Source organism: Erpetoichthys calabaricus, chromosome 13 (assembly GCF_900747795.2).
Source record: "Erpetoichthys calabaricus chromosome 13, fErpCal1.3, whole genome shotgun sequence".
Lineage (NCBI taxonomy): Eukaryota > Metazoa > Chordata > Cladistia > Polypteriformes > Polypteridae > Erpetoichthys > Erpetoichthys calabaricus.
This window is the reverse complement of record NC_041406.2, coordinates 75,925,666-75,945,620: the sequence shown is the minus strand read 5'-3', so window position 1 is coordinate 75,945,620 and position 19,955 is coordinate 75,925,666. Positions and strand designations below refer to the sequence as shown.

At 37.3% G+C, this 19,955-nt stretch overlaps 1 protein-coding gene across 1 annotated transcript in view; it reads left to right on the top strand.

Annotated features, from left to right (window-relative positions):
- The first annotated feature begins 3,222 nt into the window (after positions 1 to 3,222).
- nbn (nibrin) overlaps positions 3,223 to 19,955 on the top strand; it is a 92,012-nt gene continuing 75,279 nt past the window's right edge. Inside the window, 4 exon segments of the mRNA XM_028817146.2 lie at positions 3,223 to 3,389; positions 5,508 to 5,641; positions 7,844 to 7,986; positions 14,364 to 14,523. Coding sequence (XP_028672979.2) covers positions 3,356 to 3,389; positions 5,508 to 5,641; positions 7,844 to 7,986; positions 14,364 to 14,523 — 471 coding nt within the window. The 5' untranslated portion in view covers positions 3,223 to 3,355.

Genomic DNA, 19,955 nt, shown 5'->3' with positions numbered 1-19,955 from the left:
GACATTTACACCAAGGAAATTAAGAATATCCTGGATGCGGGTTACATCATGTATTCCATCGCAATGAAAAGGATTGCATCACCTTCAGTTGTTCTTTCATTTTTAAAGGTCAGAGTCTAAATAACCACCTCCTCCCAGGACCTATAATAAACTCAAATCTATTGGGTGTGCACCTTCTTCCAGTGGTTAATCCCATGCTACAACATCACTGACATGACATTTACTGCACTGCACCACTTGATGTTTACAAATGGCAGGTCATGCCCTTTGACACCACATATAATAAAAGCACATGTGCAACCACAGTGCACACACTCTTAAAAATAAAGGTGGTTCCCAAAAGAAAGACCCATCCACATAAAGATTCCAGAAAGAATCTTTATTTATTTAGATTCATAACAAGCTCCAAACAATAAATAACCATGCATAGATGGTGACAGATTACTGAAATACCAATGGGTCATAATTTTAAAAGGACTCTTGCTACATACAATAATAAAGGCTAACTCCAAGTTTTCTTCATTTGTTAGTGTTCTGGTAAAAAGCCTACCATACTTTAAAGATTTCAGGTTTCTTCTACATATTACAAAGTTGTTCACTGCACAAAGAACCAACTTCATGCGCAGAGAATCTCTCCCAGAAATGGTGCTTTGTCAAGCAATAGTTCTGCGATGACCCATACAACCCAGTAAAGAACCATAAAGTGCAATTACAGAACCTGCATTTTTAAGAATGCAAGACTGGCCACAAACACTTCCTCTGTCATCGAACGTATTCTTAAAAGGTTGGCTCTAGTCTAAAAACTTCCTGTAGTCATGACATACTTGGGAGAATTAACTTCATCGACATTTTGCTGCAGAGATGTAATGTCCATCCTCAAATACATCTTTCAACTTGCACTTAGAGAATTCAAATCATCACATTTAATCACTTCACACATTATATTGTACATTTAATGATAATGGTCATCATCATCATATCTGTGTAAACAACCACCTGAATATATTTATGAGTGACCTGGATACACATTGTTCTCCTTTCCTGCTAAATGAATCATATGCTGAAGAAGTCTTTTAATTTTTACATTGAAGATGACCCACTTAAAGGTTTTCCAATGCTGTCTCTGTCCTAGTGTCAATATAAATTTTAGATACATAATTTTATATTTAATATATATATTTTATGCGGTGGTGTGCTGGGGAGGCAGTATTAAGAAGAAAGATGCCTCACGCCTGGACAAACTGGTGAGGAAGGCAGGCTCTATTGTTGGCATGGAGCTGAACTGTTTAACATCTGTGGCAGAGCAACGGGCGCTCAACAGGCTCCTATCAATTATGGAGAATCCACTGCATCCACTAAATAGTATCATCTCCAGACAGAGAAGCAGCTTCAGCGACAGACTGCTGTCACTGTCCTGCTCCACCGACAGATTGAGAAGATCGTTCCTCCCCCAAACTATGCGACTCTTCAATTTCCCCCGGGGGGGGGTAAACGTTAACATTTAACATTATACAAAGTTATTGTCTGTTTTTCACCTGCATTATTATTATTATCAATCTTTAATATTATTTATTGTATCAGTATGCTGCTGCTGGATAATGTGAATTTCCCATTGGGATTAATAAAGTATCTATCTATCTATCTATCTATCTATCTATCTATCTATCTATCTATCTATCTATCTATCTATCTATCTATCTATCTATCTATCTATCTATCTATCTATCTATCTATCTATCTATCTATCTATCTATAAACACAGGGAACTCCCGTTTCTGTATTACAACCTGCCTGAAGAAGGGGCCTCAGTTGCCTTGAAAGCCTGCATATTGTAATAGGTTCAGTAAGCCAATAAAAGGTGTCATCTTGCTTGGCTTCTCATTGCATATTTTCTAATATTAAAATCTACAGTATGTTTAAAACAAAGCAATTATGTTTTATAATAGTTATTAACTACAATGAGCTCCATTGGTTCATATATGGGGACAGCAGTCAAGGCATACCGAATTCCCATGTTTTCTCTGTGAGTGGGCCTGCAGAGCCAAGAATTTTCAGAAGGAACAGTCAGCTAGAAAAAAGCTACAGGTTGTTGCAAAAAACAAAATCAGACCTAGTTTGGTGGATCCAGATGGTGTTGCTAACACTGCTTCAAACTTCACAGCTCGGTTTAATGAAGCAGTTAGTCAAAGCCCTATCAAAAGATGGAGCTTGTTGTATATGTTTGTGCTGAAAAATTCCTGGTTTATCTTTAGCTAAATTGTAAAACGGCTTTGTTCTACCAGACCTGATATTAGAAAATTGATTTTGATGCTTCAATGATTGATCTAGAATAAGAGGCTGGGGTATCATTCAAGGAAGTAATTTCTAAGTTTTCAGACAACAATACAAATCTAAATTATAAAGAAATTGTTAACATTTATTAGTTAAGTTTAAGGAAATGGGTTGGAACATGAATCTTAAAGTTCACTTTTTGGATTCGCATTTAGAAATTTTCCTGGAAAATCTTGGAGCGGTGAGTCGTTCCATCAGGATATAAAAGACATGGAAAGAAGGTACCAGGGACTTTGGGATGTCTTTGTGATAGAGGACTACTGCTGGATTATTCTTAGGGATGCACCAGAAAAAGTATACAGTATATACAAAAGGCAACCAAACCAAGTTTTGGATCAAAAAAAAAAACTAAGAGAACTTCTATTCTAGTCAATTAATATGTATTGTGATTTTCTTTACATATATGTTTGAAAATATTAGATTGACTAAATATTTTCATGTTAAATCGATACGGAACAATATTGCATACATGAAAAGTTGTGTAATTTGTTAAATTTACATTTCTTTTCAATTTTCTACTTACACTTGACGCGATCGAATTATTCTAATTGTATTTGTTGTGTTATTGAATGCAAACAAATTCAAAATGAAAAATGATTTTCCAAAGAAACGGGGCGATATCTTTCCATTTATCCGTTCTGTGCCTGGTTTACTAAATAAGCGGTCACGGGGAGGACTGCAGCTGCGAACACAACACCTGTCATGTGAGGAAACAATAAGCATCTGTTTAGTAGCACTCTAAGCAAACACGCTGAGAGCATGCAGACAAAACGATCAGATCAGGGAAACGAAGCAACGTCCATGATTTTCTGATGTGGGATACCTCATTTAATCAAGTGTATGATTTCCAGGCAGAAAAAAGTTTACTTCCTCCAGCAAGTGGCGCTCTCACATTACGAAAGAGTACGGATGGGAGAGAGGCAGGCAGCGTTTACTGAGAAAGTAACAACAAGTGAGAGCGCGGAGCTGACGTATTAGCGGCGTCGGCGTCGCAGTCTGCTGTTGAACTTTCAAGGAACAAGCCATGTGGAGTCTGGTTCCAGCGGATCCAGGAGGAGGTACAGAAACCTCAACACCTGGGTAGAGGTGCTAATCTCTGGCAGTGCTGGAAAGTTCTTGGCCGGGCTTGCGAAATGCCGAATCGAAGCGTCTCACATCGGCTTTTCTTTGCTTTCTCTGAGGCCTAATGCTTAGCCCAGACTGCCGCGTAAAATAGGGCCTTTGGCTTGTGGGACGAGACCAGGCATAATGACATACGTATAGTGTTTTATTTTTCTCTTTTAATGTTAGTCGTCCAGCGATTTTTCTCATCCAGTTTTTCAATATGAAGATGAGAGGAATGATTTCTTACCGTTGTGACGTTACTGGAAAAATACAAGTTCTAGTAATGATTTGAACAAGAAGGAGTTGTCCATTCAAGTATTTCTTGACCTTAAAAATACATTTTGTTTTGTTTGTGTTTATGCATTTTAGGGATTTGCAGAGCCTTATAGTTATTCAGGCATAGCTTTAGGAATAATCCCATCGGAATCGTTGATAAGTGAAAGTGTGACATAGTTTTAAGTGTCAGAAGCACTACCAGTATCAGAGTTTATACAAACAGAATTGAAGTCTGTGCATATTTATTTTTATGTTTTTGTTTGTTTTTATAATAAATGTTTTTTTAAAACTGCCTAATAAGTCCATTATTTTTAATATTTTGTATGCCATTTTTTGGTACAGTAAATTATTGAAAACGGACTTTGCTCCTTACTCATTTAACGAAAGTGGCCACACTCGCCCCATTATTATGACTTAAGGCGGTGAAAAAACACCAGAATATTTGCAGAAGTTATATTTTGTAAAACCTTGAGGATCGTAAGACACTTTCTGTATAGTGACAACTAGAAACTAATACCTGTCTGCACCACATTTTGTTTTAATGAAGTTTTTTTCATTGTCAACCACATTTCTTCGTTTTATCTTGCAATTTTAATGTCTTGCTAAATCAAAATGTGGAGTGTTTCTTTCTTTGTTTACAATCTTTATACAGTAAGGTAAACAAATGATTTTTTTTATATTTCTTTAAAGATGTCAAGTCAGCCCTGCATGTATGAGATATTGGGTTAAAAAGTGTATGTGTTTAGGTGAAATGTATGCTGACAGTAAATGGCTACAAATGTCAGTGCCTTAAAATGATACAGACTGCAAAGGCCAGTGTAATTTATTGAGTAGTACAGCATACAGTGGTGAGCCTGTTGTGGCACTGATTGAATCAACCACCTGCTCATTATCTGCGTGGAGTTTGCATGTTCTCTCTTTGTTTATATGGGTTTTCCTGCCACATTGTTAAGGCAATGTGGTTGATCAATGATTTCATATTGGCCCGTGTGATCCCTGAAATGCACTTCCCACTTCCTGATCAGAGCTTTTTTTTTATACTCGCACCCAACACCTTTGGGATACACTTGAGTCTTCTATAATCACGAATTGGATTACATAGGTTGGAGTATGTTGTGGGCGGCACGGTGGCGCAGTGGGTAGCGCTGCTGCCTCGCAGTTGGGAGACCTGGGGACCTGGGTTTGCTTCCCGGGTCCTCCCTGCGTGGAGTTTGCATGTTCTCCCCGTGTCTGCGTGGGTTTCCTCCGGGCGCTCCGGTTTCCTCCCACAGTCCAAAGACATGCAGGTTAGGCGGATTGGCGATTCTAAATTGGCCCTAGTGTGTGCTTGGTGTGTTTGTGTGTGTCCTGCGGTGGGTTGGCACCTTGCCTGGGATTGGTTCCTGCCTTGTGCCCTGTGTTGGCTGGGATTGGCTCCAGCAGACCCCCGTGACCCTGTGTTCGGATTCGGCGGATTGGAAAATGGATGGATGGAGTATGTTGTGTGTTTTTTAGATTAATGCATTTCCTGCTGAGGGTTGTTTTCTGCCTTATACTGTTGGGGTAGGCTCCTTACAGCCCTGCAGTTAGATTAAGCAAAATAAATTAATGGCTAGATATGTAATAAAAAATGTAAGAGTTGAATGTGAATACCTTAGGTAGAGAAATTCGAATTGTGGTATTGAGGAGATGATTTAGATAATTTTCTTTTCGTTCTATCTTTGGTTCAACTGTATGCTGTATATTTACAAAAAAGTACAGTTTATCTGTTGCTAATAACCTGCTTTAATAAACATTATTACTTGTTTTATTTCCAGGAGTATCCTATTATATTCTTCCTGATCAGCAATATGTGGTTGGCAGGAAAAACTGTGCCATACTACTCCAGAATGACCAGTCAATCAGTCGTGCCCATGCTGTACTCTCTGTGAGCAGTCCCACTAGTAGCCAGGTAAGCAGTGCATTCAAGATTTTTGCTTACTTTTGGGATATTTAATTTCTTCCTGGAAGGAACCTTAACTACATTCTTCTGTTCTCCTTTAAAGATAAAAAATAAAGGGTGCAAACTTAAGAATTGTGCACATTGAAAGGAAAACAAACTGACACACAGACCGTTTTTTTTTGTTTTTTTAATTAACGTCATCCAGAGGTTGACGGAGTCTTGTGATTATTGTTGCTACGTCTGATTGGTGAAACGGAGTCTTGTGATTATTGTTGCTACGTCTGATTGGTGAAACGGAGTCTTGTGATTATTGTTGCTATGTTTGATTGGTGAAAGTCATGCAGTAGATCCACTGGTGGCTTCTCTCTGGCAAAAATATAGCATATACAATGGAAAAAAAGTTATAATTCGAGTGTTGCCTAATGTAGCGGAATAAGAGTTGTGTTTCTTCTTCACAAATGTATTCAAGTAAAAGTAAAAAGTATGGTGCAGTAAAACTACTGTTAGAAGTACAATTTTTTTAAAACGTTACTCAAGTAAATGTAACTCATTACTACCCACCTCAGACGTCATCACATTTCATGCTTATTGTTACGTTCCTAGAGCACCCGTGAATTGTGAAAAAGTGCGAATTTCGGATGTGGTTAAAAAAAACTGCCTATTTTCATAGTTTAAACCATAAATATGCCCCCAAAACACTTTAATTTCAAACTCAGCTTAATACATTACCTAAAAATAAAGAATGTAAAGGTAAACCTGTATACTGTACTGCTATGTCTCCCGCAGTGCTAGAATGTAAAATACTGATGTTACCGCTATATGTACTGTAATTCATGCAAGCGCGTTTTCATTGCCAGAAGCCTTATATGGTGCAGCTCGTTTCGGCGGCATCTTGGGGCTTTAACCCTTAAATTTCCCATTGGGATTAATAAAGTATCTATCTATCTATCTATCTATCTATCTATCTACTTGGGGTTAATGCATCCCTGGACGGCAAACACTTTTTTTGCTGCACTTTATGTAAACCTCACAATTAACAAAGAAAAAGTGAAATATTAATGGAACACTTTTTTCATGCAAAGAGCGTCACAATTACTGCAACACTAATCATTTTACACACTGCTAATGAACTGTAAAAACTATTTTAAAAGCTACTGGAACAATATGTGCAAAGTGCAACACTTGGGTCATAGAATTGCACAGAAACACAGGAGATTCTAGAGACAGGAACTTTATTCAAACACTTCAAACAAACATGTCTCTTTCAGAAGTACAAGGAGCTCACTATGCAGTTAGTTATCGATTAAACAATAGACAAACACACAATTCCCTACTGTTGAATATGGTGGTAGCAGCATCATATTGTGAGGATGCTTCTCTGAAGCACACCCAGAAGGAGAAGATGAAGGGTAAAATTAATGCAGCTAAATACAGGGAAATATCTTTTATATAGAAAATATATTTTATACCAGGACAACAACCCAAATCACGAGGCCAAAATTGCAAAGGAATGGCCTAAAAACCAACAATGTTAATGTGTTGGAGTAGCCTAGTCTGAGTCCAGATCTCAATCCATTTGAGAATTTGCAGGTGGACTTAGTACTAGGGTGTTGTACCGTGTTAGCCATTATGAGTGTAGAGAAAAGCCAAGCAAAATGACACCTTTTATTGGCTAACTAAAAAGATTACAATATGCAAGCTTTTGAGGCAACTCAGGCCCCTTCATGAGGTGGACTTAAAAATACTGTAGTGGTTCACTCCAATGCAGCCTTCTAAATTTAGAGCAGTTTTGCCAAGGGTAATAGTGAAACATTGCAGTGTCCAGATGTCCAAGCTGATATATACCTGTCCAAGCTCATATATATTTATCCACACAGAATCAAGGGTGTCAAACGTGATTCAGCTAAATACTGACTTGAAGGGGTTGAATGCTTGGGCACTAATTTTGTGTTTAATTATTATGATACATTAAAATTTGTAGGAATGGTTTCATGGTCTTTTTCTGATGACTAAAAAAAACAATTAAGCCAACTGCAATGCAATGTTTAAAACAAAACATGAAAAAGTCCAAGATGGGTGAATGACTTTTATAGTTAGGGCATTTGATTGCAGCTTTTACGTTTATTTCAATGACTAAGAACTACTATGTTACTTTTTGAAGCATTTCATAAACTAGTTAATAAAATACTGTTCCCTCCGTTTTTGTCACAGAGCATTCCATCTTCTTCCTTAATTCTAAAGGACAATTCCAAATATGGAACTTTTCTGAATGATGAACGACTGCCTTCCGACTCTCCCAGGTCTTTGCAGCCTGGAGACAGAATAACATTTGGTGTCTTTAACAGTAAGTTTAGGTAAGTAAAATTTATTACATGTATCTGAGTCAGCTTCTTGCTATACCCTGGTAAAACAAGCAAAAAAAAAAAAAAAAGAAATTCTGTGAACTAATAAGTGGGTGAAACACTTGTGCGACACAACACTAGAATTTTAAGGCCACTTCTCACTTTTACAGAGAAGCCAAGGAATTTTTCAAGGAGAGAGTGGTGCTAACAGAAAGTACATTTGTTACCTAATTACATTTTAATAAATAGCAAATATGTTTTTCAGAAATATTTCAAATCATTAATTGCATTATTTATTAAGTAAATCATGCACACACATAAATTATATGCATTTTTAATGCAAATCCATCCATCTTTGCAACGTAGTTTGGTTTATTTGCCAGTTAGAACCTGTACTGGCTGTAGTGTAAAATTTTATTGCAACACTGGGAGAAAAATTACTAGGCGCTGATCATTGTAGAGTACTTGGACACACATCCATCCACACTGAATTACACTTGCAAATTTAGTGTTGTTAACAGGAAGATAGGGTAAAAGATGATCCGCTGTGGCAACCCCTAATGGGAAAGGCTAAAAGAAGAAGAAGAAGAAGAATCATCAAAAATAGCCTACTGATTTACATTATACATAACCTTAATATAAAGAATTTAGTCACACAACTTTGCTTAAAGATAATTGCATTTTTCTCAAAAAATATTTTAAAGAAAAAATGTAGTTCACTGAAAGACTTTTTTCTTTTCTTTCTACAGCTCCTAGATTACTGGTGTTTAATGAGCCATTTACCAAAACAAACATATAAACTGCTTTACAGATGCACAACCAGCAACTTTTTGCAACATCAGGAAATTAGAGTAGAAAAATTATAAATGGAAAAACAAGTGTGGGGTTCCTTTCATTATTATGAGCAAATGTTTTGAATGGATTACCATAAACATTTTTGGTTGGCATTAAAAAAAATAATGTCATTGGCAAGGTTTCCCTATTATTTGTTTATTTATTTATTTTAAAATTACCTTTTTTTAAAAGCATGCACAGTTTTGGTAACACAGTATTAAAGGAATACTTCAAAGAAACTTTATTTTTGTTACTTAGCAATTTCCCTAGGATTTATAGACACATTAATGATTTATTTTGTTTTTCTTAACATTACACGTTACAAAAATGACAGACACGACTGTTACTCTGGTCAGCACTCTTGTTTCACGTCTCTAGTGGTCTGTGTTTAGTTGTTGGACTAGTTACATTTTGTTCCTTGAGCTTGCATGTTCTTCCTGTGAGTTTTCTCAAATTATTTTTTTTGTTGTGTATTGGTTTAAAAAAATGCTGGCTGATACCAATGCCAGATACTTTAGTAATAGTATGGGAAGATATGAAATACTGATATGAGTACTTTTATTAAAATAAAAAGGATGAAACTATTAAACAATTATGACAGACTGTTTTTAAAGCTTTTTTTTTCTACACTCTAGTGGAACACGTGAACATCTGGTCCTCAAATGAATAGGAATGTAAAACAATCAGACATGGGGGATTAATATGGATAGGGGTCAGGTTTTGTCGTCTTTGAAATAAATGACTAAATTTGTTTGTGATGTTGTTTACCCATAGTTTGTAGTGAACCCAGCAGAAATAGCATTTGTTGGAACATTTTAACATTCTCAGGCTTGAAAGTAGTGTTTTACTTCTTGAAATCATATGCCCTCTCTCGTTTTTTTTTTTTTTTCTTTTTCATCTTTTTGAACTTGTGTCATATTTTTTTCATACTCTGGCATAGCATTGTTAGTGTCAATTAAATAAATTTTTTTTTAAGCAAATGAGGAGGGATGTTTTAATTTCAGGTACTGAACATCTTTGACTACACAATTTATAAGGATCTGTAAAGTAAAGATTGGCGTAAGCTGGAGATTAGTTTTTGTAGGGGTGTAGATCACCAATATAATTATAATTATGAATTGTGAACATGAAGGCGCATTGTTCTGGGGGATTATTAACAGAGGCTCTCATGGATGGAAAAAATAAACTGCATGAGTTTTCAAGAGCGTTCCACTTCTTGCAGATGTTTTTATGTCTTTTAGTAGTTAAGTAGTGCTCATCAAATATATAAAGTGTTGTGTGTTATAACTGTGTTGGTTTTGTGCAAAAGAAGTAAGTAAGTTCTTCTTAACTTTTTGAACCTGTCTGTTGTCTCTCGGTTCTTGTAGCTATTCTTCTTGTTACTGGCTTTCTATTTGTAATGGCTTGGACGTAAAGGCTAATTGCATGAAGAAAATTCATATTTAATCCACAGTTGTCAAATTTGGGAACTATGTATTCTTTCTGACTGTGAATTGTAATAATACATTTTATTTATATACCACCTTTTCCATGCTGAAAGTGCTTAAATTGTAGTGATAAAAATGAACAAGAGAACGAGCAATCCTACTGACACAGGAGAGTGTATGCTGTACATTTGAAACCCCACTTCTTGACATTTAATCATCATCCAGATACGAGGGGTGTTCAATAATTTACCTACCTGGGTATGACAGAAGTAGCAAGCATGTCTGGGCATATTGTGGCATGTCTCAAAGTTACTCATGCACAGTTGTGGTGCAGTGTGTGTCTAACATTCCAAGAGAGTCCTCGTGCAAATCAAATAAGCTTCTTCACAACAACGTGCCAGTTCACATGTCACGTCAATCACAGGCTGCCATCCGAGAATGTGGGTTCCAGCAGCTGAACCATCCACCCTACAGTCCTAACACGGCTCTCTTAGATTATTTCCTGTTTATTTATTTCTGAGTTTTGAAGAAATCTCTCTGTAGACGGCGGTTTTCAAGTGATGAAGACGCCAAGGCATCTGTGACGTCCTGGTTTGAAGATCAAACAGAAGATTTTTTCCCAAAGGGGTTAAAGTCATTGTAGGAGCAGTGGATGAAGTGTATGGAGTTATCAGTGGACTATATTGAAAAATAAACGAAAAATTATTTGAAAACTCTTTTCTTTCCTGAAGTAGATAAATTATTGAATACCCCTTGTACATAAGCATAAAACATAAAATAATTAGCAAAGCTTTCCTGTTCTTAGCATAATATGAAAAAAAGCTTTTGAAATTAAATGTGTACATTTTGAGCTGCTGAAATTTGGCATTAAGTTCAGAATTCTGTGTAAATGTTTATACAATCTTTATACTAAACATTAGGACCAGCAAAAGCAAGGTCTTTAAAATGTTCTTAAAGACCCCATTTAGCACATCTTTTACTTACTTATTCATGATGATATCCAAGATGAGCAGAAAGAGGACTGGAAATATTAAACATCACTGTCTGAATTTAGTAAAGTGCCAAATGGTACTAGATACTACAGAATGTAATACAGAGTATCTGCTGAGGCTTTTCCAGACTTAGTCGTGTTGTCAAAAATAGATTTTTTAGATGAATATTAACTCTGAAATTTTGAAATGGGCAAATACTTGTTTTTTGTAGAACTTATTCTTTCAGGTGCAGTTTTTTCCTCCTGGAAGTTCAGACTTACAGATCACTGAACAAACATTCGTGCATAAACACACACAGCAGCAGCAGTACTGCCTCTTCCTCTCTCTCAGTGAATGCTGTAATCTTCAAACAGAAGTATTTAGAGGGATTATTTGCCCCTTTTGATTTAGTGTAGGCATGTTATGACATTTTTGTTTTTTATGTTTTTGAGGTGTTGTATCTTTGCTCATTCTTTCTTCTTTTTTATCACATGCTTTCAGTAATTTGCATTTGCTGCCACTTCCTCTGCTTTTTGCTCCTGGAGTCTGCATTCTTAGGCCCTGTCCACACTAGTACATTTTAGTTTAAAAGCACAGAGATTTGTCTCTGTTTTTGTGTTTTTAACTAACAAAACAATACTGTTGAAAGTGCTGTCATAGTGTTTCATTGTGGATAGGTGAAAATGAAGATTTTTATAAATGCAGACTCCATCATCAGTTTTATATGTGCCCCTAACTTACCCCCACCTGTGATATTGAAAATGGTTTTCAATATCGATACATTGTAAAGTGTTGCACTAAATGTGAGATTTACAGCATTGTGACAACACTACATGAATGTACATCACTTGCAGTTGTACAACACAGGTTACCACTACAAACCATTAGATTATTTTTATATCTCAGCTATCACTGCAAACTCCATTGGTTAAGTAACATACTGTATTAAAAATGTCACTTTTGGATGGAACATTCCTTTAACCCATTTCACGGTCTCAAAAACAAAGCTTGTTTTGGCAGTATTGGTTCTAGAGCAGGAATGAACCCAAGATGTGCTGCTTGCCTAGCACAGAGCCCACTTAGGCACACCCAGCACATCCACCGCAGTCACAAAGGGACAGTTTAACCAGTTATATTCCTGTTCCATGTTGCTCATTTAAACACATGTAAAGTAAATGTGGTAATTGAAATGTGAGATGTCTGGTAAGAAATTAGTGCCGAGTGTATGTGGTCTGCTGTACTTTTTACTTTAATAAAGTTAGCCTTTGATCAGTAACACTTCAAGAGCTACTGGGCTAGACTTTGCTTTCTTCGAGTATTGTGTATAACCTGCTGTTAAATATATTTATTGATCTGCCATTCCAATCTGCAATCTCTGTAGGGTGGTCCAGATCTAATTATGCAATTTTCATTATGCTATAACTTATTAAGTTTATTACATAGAGAATTCACAGCACCTGCCCTGCACATAGAGATATCACTAAGAATTCTTTTTGTTGCCGATAGATGACAGCACCTGCCCTGCATTCCAAAGTGGCAGGGAGACGGTTGTCAGTTGAACAGTTGCATAATTAGATCTGGACCACCCTGTACATCCAAAAAGCAGAATCAAAATAAAACATATATATGGTATGTTAATGAATCTCAAAAATATACATTGTACAAGGAAAATTGTGCCTATAGTAAATTGAACAGAATTAAGCAGAATGTAAGAGTTCATTTAAGACATGGTATACAGAGAAAAGCCAAGCAAAATTACATCTTTTATTGGCTAACTAAAAAGATTACAATATGCAAGCTTTCGAGGCAAGTCAGGCCACTGAGTTGATTACATCTTGCCTGAAAAAGGGGCCTGAGTTGCCTTGAAAGCTTGCATATTGTAATCGTTTTAGTTGGCCAATAAAAGGTGTCATTTTGCTTGGCTTTTCTCTACATTCATAATGGCTAACACGGTACAACACCCTAGTACAGTGGAACCTCTAGATACGAGTTTAATTCGTTCCAGCACTGAGCTTGTATAGCGAATTTCTCGTATCTAGAACAAACTTCCCCATTGAAAATAATGGAAATCCAGTTAATCCGTTCTGCACCCCAAATATATTAACATAAAAATCAATTTTCCTAACAAATAACACTGATAAATTATATATACTGTAGTCTACCTTTAATAAATAACACTGGTAAATAATATAACTGATTATTAAAAGAATCAAAACAGGTGTCCAAAGTGCAGTAGAGCATTCAATAAATCTTTAAATAAATAATCCTTAAAACAGTTGTGAAGTGGAGGTTTAAAATACACAAGAATAACAATCCTTTAACACGAGGTTAAAACGTCAAAAGGATGCCGTCTTTAAAAAACAGATGACAATCCCCGGTGCTTCTTCTCTGTTAGCGTCTCACCTGCGGGCTCTGCAACAGGCGAGACACTCTTAATGCAGCTGACCTTCTCTACACCGTCCTGCTTCAGCTGTTTGGCTCGCCTGTTCAGCTACACGCGAGCCTGCACTCACTCGCCTGCCTGCCTGCGCTCTCTCTCTCTCTCTCTCTCTCTCTCTCTCTCTCTCTCTCTCTCTCTCTCTCTCTCTCTCTCTCTCTCTCTCTCTCTCTCTCTCTCTCTCTCTCCTCTCTTTTACTTTTTCTCCCCCTTAACCGGCTCGCGCTTCTCTATATATGCGGGGAGGACATGGCAGCTGCAGCCCATCAGCCACAGGAACAATCATGGATGTGGGCAGTTTCCCACCTGTGCACTTAAGTGAGAAACGCAGACACCGCAGATCGCGGCTCGCAACTGCTACCACGCCCCCTTGCTAAGCCGCGAGCTATACCCACAGCCTGGCTCGTGGCTCGTTACGCGAGCCAATGCTCGTATTTAGATCTGAATTTTTCGCTCATACTTTCCTCGTATTTTGAATTTCTCGTATACAGAGGTGATCGTATCTCGAGGTTCCACTGTACTACAGACATGGTATGCGTAAAGATATTTTTTTGGTAAGTTTATTTTAGGTTTTTTTTTTGTTTTGTTTTTTTATTTGGTACATAATTTATTTTTTTGAGGTTTACAGAATACAGTATTTCAAAATTTTCTCTGCTGAAACTGGTGGTGTTTAGGCGTGACTTCTCTGATTTACTTTCTGTTATTTTCTCCTCCACCTAGAGTTGAACGTACATCCTTTGTTGTATGTTCTTCCTGCCTGGAAAATCGGTCCAAGGCAACATTGAGCAAGTCTATCCAGAAACTTGGGGGCCGTATTGTCAACAGCTGGACTGAGGATTGCACACACCTGATTATGCCATACATCAAAGTTACAATCAAGGTGATCAGTACTTCCTATAATTATATTATGTTTTCAAAATTGCCATTGTTAAATATATTTCTATTTTGTATCAAATCTAAATTGGAAAAATAACACCACATGCTACCAGTATTTAACAGTATCGTAATATTAACTATTGCTTTCAGATCCATCCAAACAAGATTATTTTAGGAGAGAGGTGTTAAACCTCTATCCTTGGGGGCTACATGAGTTAGAGATTTGGTTTCATCCACTTTCTTAAATAGTAACCATTTTCTGCTGCTAAATTAATCTATTTTTTAGTTCATTTTAAATTACTTGCTTTTTAAGATTCTGAACACTTAATTATTTGCAGACTTTCAATAATGAGATGCAAAATGAGCCAACAGATGACCAATTACCTTAATCCTATTTGCTCCTGTGTGTCTATAAAACAAGTTCCGTTTCAAAAAAAAATATTTGGAAAGAGGGGAAATGAAATTCTGGTAAATATTGGTCTGTTCTGGGCCACAAATTATTTTGATGGTACTCTTGAAAACCATAAAGTTTGCAAATATTTTGTGTGCCATAATGAGAGTGCTAACAGGCCAATGAATTAAATACATTTTTAGTTAACTGGAAGACATGATTTCCAGAAACCGTGGCTTTTCAGGTTTGAGTTTTGGAGCTTGAGTTAGTTGCCTATCCATATTACTAACCGAGAATGCTAAACCGGATGATGGACGCAGGCACATCCGGCAATGGGCCGTAGCTGCAAAAAGACGTACTGCGCAGGCGCAAAAAGAGTCCGCGAGAGTCGGCTGAGGAGCCGAGAAAGGCGGGCAAAAGAGGGCGAGAGAGGCGGATGAGGGGCCGCGAGAGGCAGACAAGACCACAGAAAAAAGGAGTGAGCACAGGAAAAATGGAGAAATGAGGCGCAAAGAGCACCGAAAAAAGGAAAAGGCACATAAAAAAGTATTCAAACGCAAGCAAAGCACGAAACACATTGCACACGAAACTAGACCCAAAAAAAAAAAAAAAAGAGGCTCGCGCACAACAGCAAGGCACCCCCAAAGCCCCCCCCTCCCCTTACAGGCACCGGACGGGACACACACCAAGAGGGGGATTCAACAAGCCCATGGAACACAAAAAAAAGAACACAAAACCACCCCACAGACCCTACAAGCAAGGGACGGGACACACACAAAGAGGGGGATTCAACAGGACACGGGAACACAAAAAGAAAGAAGATGCTCGCGCGACAACAATCCAAAGCCACATATTCCAAAGTGAACATCAACACCTTCACACTAGACAGCATAGGTGTCAGCATTGGTGGATCTCCTTACAATAAAGCACTATTAACCGTTCAACTGCAGAAAAGGAAACATATTAACAGTGACTGCGATCCTCCTTATTACTTATCCATATTTCGCATGCTGAGAAAGAAACAAGTCATGAATACACGGTCACGGGTACAAAAACGAAAAGGAAATGATAACAGGAACAAACACACGAACACGAAAGAAACAACAAAATAGACGGCTATGCGGCATAGGTGGATCTCATTACAATAAGGCACTATTAACCGTTCAACCGCAGAAAAGGCTCCATATTAACAGTGAGTGCAATACTCCTTATTACTTATCCATATTTCTAAAAGAAAAAATGTCTCGACTCCAAAAACGCAAAGCTCAACTAAAGCTTCTAACTAACGATGTACCTAAAAGTAAAAACTTTATGAACTGCATTAGATCCTACAATAGTTCATTTGCTTTTGCATATACCGGAGTAAATATCAGGCCACCAAAAGGCAATGGCCCATACTGCTTTCGCATATGTGCACAAATACTGCATCGCATTGGAACAGTGCACCCTGAAACAAATCAACAACGCAAATATGCACAAATCTACATCCTAGATCCACATGACGCAAACTATCAATCAAAGTGCTGCATCGCAACAGGCACGGATTCAAAACGAAACACCTCCCGTCTCAGACATACATTAATGGCAGCGAAGGCTACAACGGGCTTCTCACACAGCACAGGCAAATCGATTACAGCTCCAAAACAACACGTCCCAAATACTACACATGCAACAACGCGCCTCTCAAACGGCACAAGGAAAACATACACCAGGAAAATTCATTCGGATTAATAAATGTCATTTGTAATCATTGTCATTCACTTCACTTCCCTGAAGAAACAACTGGCAATACAAGTTATACATTTACACGTTGTTGTTAAAAGGGTCAAATTAGACTGCCTTCTTTACATTCATATACTGAATATCTACAGAAGCTTATAACTGATGATGTACCTGAAAGTGAAATCTTTATCAACTACATTAGATCCTACAAATCGGTATCCACTATGAACATTAACGGTGGCACTGCACGTGACATCCGTCTTGAAAAAATGTTGTTTATTGATGAATGTTCAATGGCATGAAGTCACTTACTCAACACCATTCATAAACTTCTACAAACGTTTATGAATAATAATATTCGATTTGGAGGAAAGGTACTTTTATGAGGAGGAGATTTTAGACAGTGATTAGCTATTCTTCCAGATGCCATGCACTCAGCTATTGTTCAGTGCACCTTAAAATACGCAGACAATTGGCATTGCTTTCAAAAGATACAGTTAGTAAAAAAGATACGATGTCCAGAACCAGATCATAACAATTGCTTATTACAACTGAGAGATGGTACACTCACCAATACAGATGGACTTCAGCCACATATTATTACAGTTCCTCAAGCCTTTATCTGCGACGACTTAGTTACAGAGAGATTTGGAACAGCAATCTCATTAGACCAAATGCCCCTTTTAACACAACGCACTATATTATGTCCAAAAAATATTAATGTGGAAAACATTAATACTCAAGTCATTCCATTACTTCCTGGAGAGACACAACTCTTTCTAATCTCTGACAAACTTGACTCTGATCACAACAATAACCATCTTAAATGACCTTACAAGTTCTGAGCTGGAATTACCTTTTACACTTAAACGGCGTGTATAAAGAAATTTTCAAATAAACCTTTACACTGTGCCACACACTTTATTGTTTGCTTTCTATTTGCATCATCTACACCGTCACACTATTCTATATCTCATTCATACATCACGCTCTTTGTCATTCCCAACACCAGGGGTTGGCGAGCGAAGCGAGCAGGGGGCGGAGCCCCCTAGTCTCTTAGAATCTAATTATTGTTTGGCTAATGGTAAAGAAGAAAAAACAATTTACAAATGACATTAGTTTACAGTACATTAATTACAAAAGTTTGCAGCCCAATAAAAATGTCTACAGTAGTTGCTAGCCATGCAGGACATGATGGTGCTTCCAAAAAAATCCCACATTTTTATAAATTAGTGATATATAGACTAGCAAAATACCCGCGCTTCGCAGCGGAGAAGTAGTGTGTTAAAGAGGTTATGTAAACATATACAGTATATATAAATATATATACATATCTACATATACACATACCTACATATACATATATATCTACATATACACATACCTACATATACATATATATCTACATATACACATATCTACATATACATATATATATACATATATATATATATATATACAGGTGCTCGTCGACATACCACCTATGCAAGTTACGACTGTTCGACTTTACGACGCGTTTGACTGTTTCCCCTGCCAGCTGTTGGCAGCGCCAGTTTCCCGCACTCTCAAGTCTCGCTACGCAGCAGTAAAAATATACGCAGCAGTGTTGCCCCACGTGTGTTTGTGTCTTGTTGTTTTGGCAATTTTCGATAATAATATAACCCTAACATATAACCCTATAATATTAACACTAATAGCAGCTTTCTACTCAAAACGGCAAACTTGAGAAGCTGCCAGCATCAAACCCAGAAGCTCTTGATTGGGCAGTTCTTAGGATTGCACTACGCAAGCAGTCGCATCAACTGCTTACCGCAACCTGCTTTCTTTTTTCTTCTTGAATAAAAGCGCACTTGTTCTGTTATACTTGTACTTGTAAAAGTGTTTATTTGATATTTGGACTTCAGGCTTCACACCAGTCATTCTCAGTCACACACACCACTCACATCCACATCCACAGTTATCCCAGTCTCGTTCGTGCACAAGTTTTATATACAATCATCACATTCAAATGTTAACAGTTCCCACACACAACTGCTGACTCCCAATCAAGAGCTTCTGGGTTCGATGCTAGCAGCCTCTCGAGTTTACCGCTTTGAGTAGAGAGCTGCTGTTATTGTTAATATTATACAATAAAAACATACATTTGATTTACGTCTGTAACAACCGCTGTAAATTTATAGTGCTTGTCAAAGTTAGCGTTCACACTCGCCCCGATATGACACTGCTCTTTTCAAATAAAGACGCACTATAACAGAGGTGAACTCAGATCAGAGAAAACAGAAGCCCTCCCCGCAAGAAATGTCGACTCACAGTGTATGAATGGCGTATGGAAGAAGTGTGTTAAGCGTTATGTAAATACTTTTGCTGGATTTAACAGTGAACAAGAACTTGATGAGATTCGTGAAGAAATAGTGAAACTGTCAAAAGACCTTTCATTGGAATGTGAAATGGAAGATGTCGAGGAGTTGCTAGACCGGGAATCAGGTGAACTTATGAATGAAGAGCTGATAGAATTGGAAGAAGAAAGAGTGGTGGAAGAAGAAACAAGAGAATTGGAGTAAGACGAAGAGGAGGAGGTGCCACAAACAATGTTCACCACAAAGGGATTGTCAGAAGATTTATCTCTACTGAATAAACTCCTCGCTCATTTTGAAAAAATGGACCCAAATATTGAACGATTTGCGAGGATTGAACGGATGGCACGCAACACATTTCGTCCTTATTGCGAAATTTATGAAGAGAAAAAAAAACAAACAATTCAGACGAAGCTCACTATGTTTATGAAAAGAGCAACTCCTCCCATCACCCCGTCCGCAGCCTCGCCTGATCTGATGAAGGCGATATCGACAACCCGCAGCCAAGCACCAGTGGTGCCAGGAATTAAATGTACAGTACAGTATTTCTTGTTTTGTACGTTTTCCACATATTAAACAAATTGTACTGTAGTATGCTGTGTTTGTCTTAGAAAGTAAGAAAATGTTGATAAAATATTACTTTAAGATGATTACAATATTATTACCCAGTCTAATATTCTTACCTAAAATTAACATAGGCCGACTTACGTCCAGATCAACTTACAACCAGTCAGTCGGAACCAATCGCGGTCGTAAGTCGACAAGTACCTGTATATACATATACACATCCACATATACATATATATATATATATGTTGATATGTGTATATATATATATATATATATATATAATATACACATACATATACACATACATACATCCATATATATATATATATATATATATATACACACATACATACATACATACATACACACATTTATCTATATATATATAAAGAGATTGTG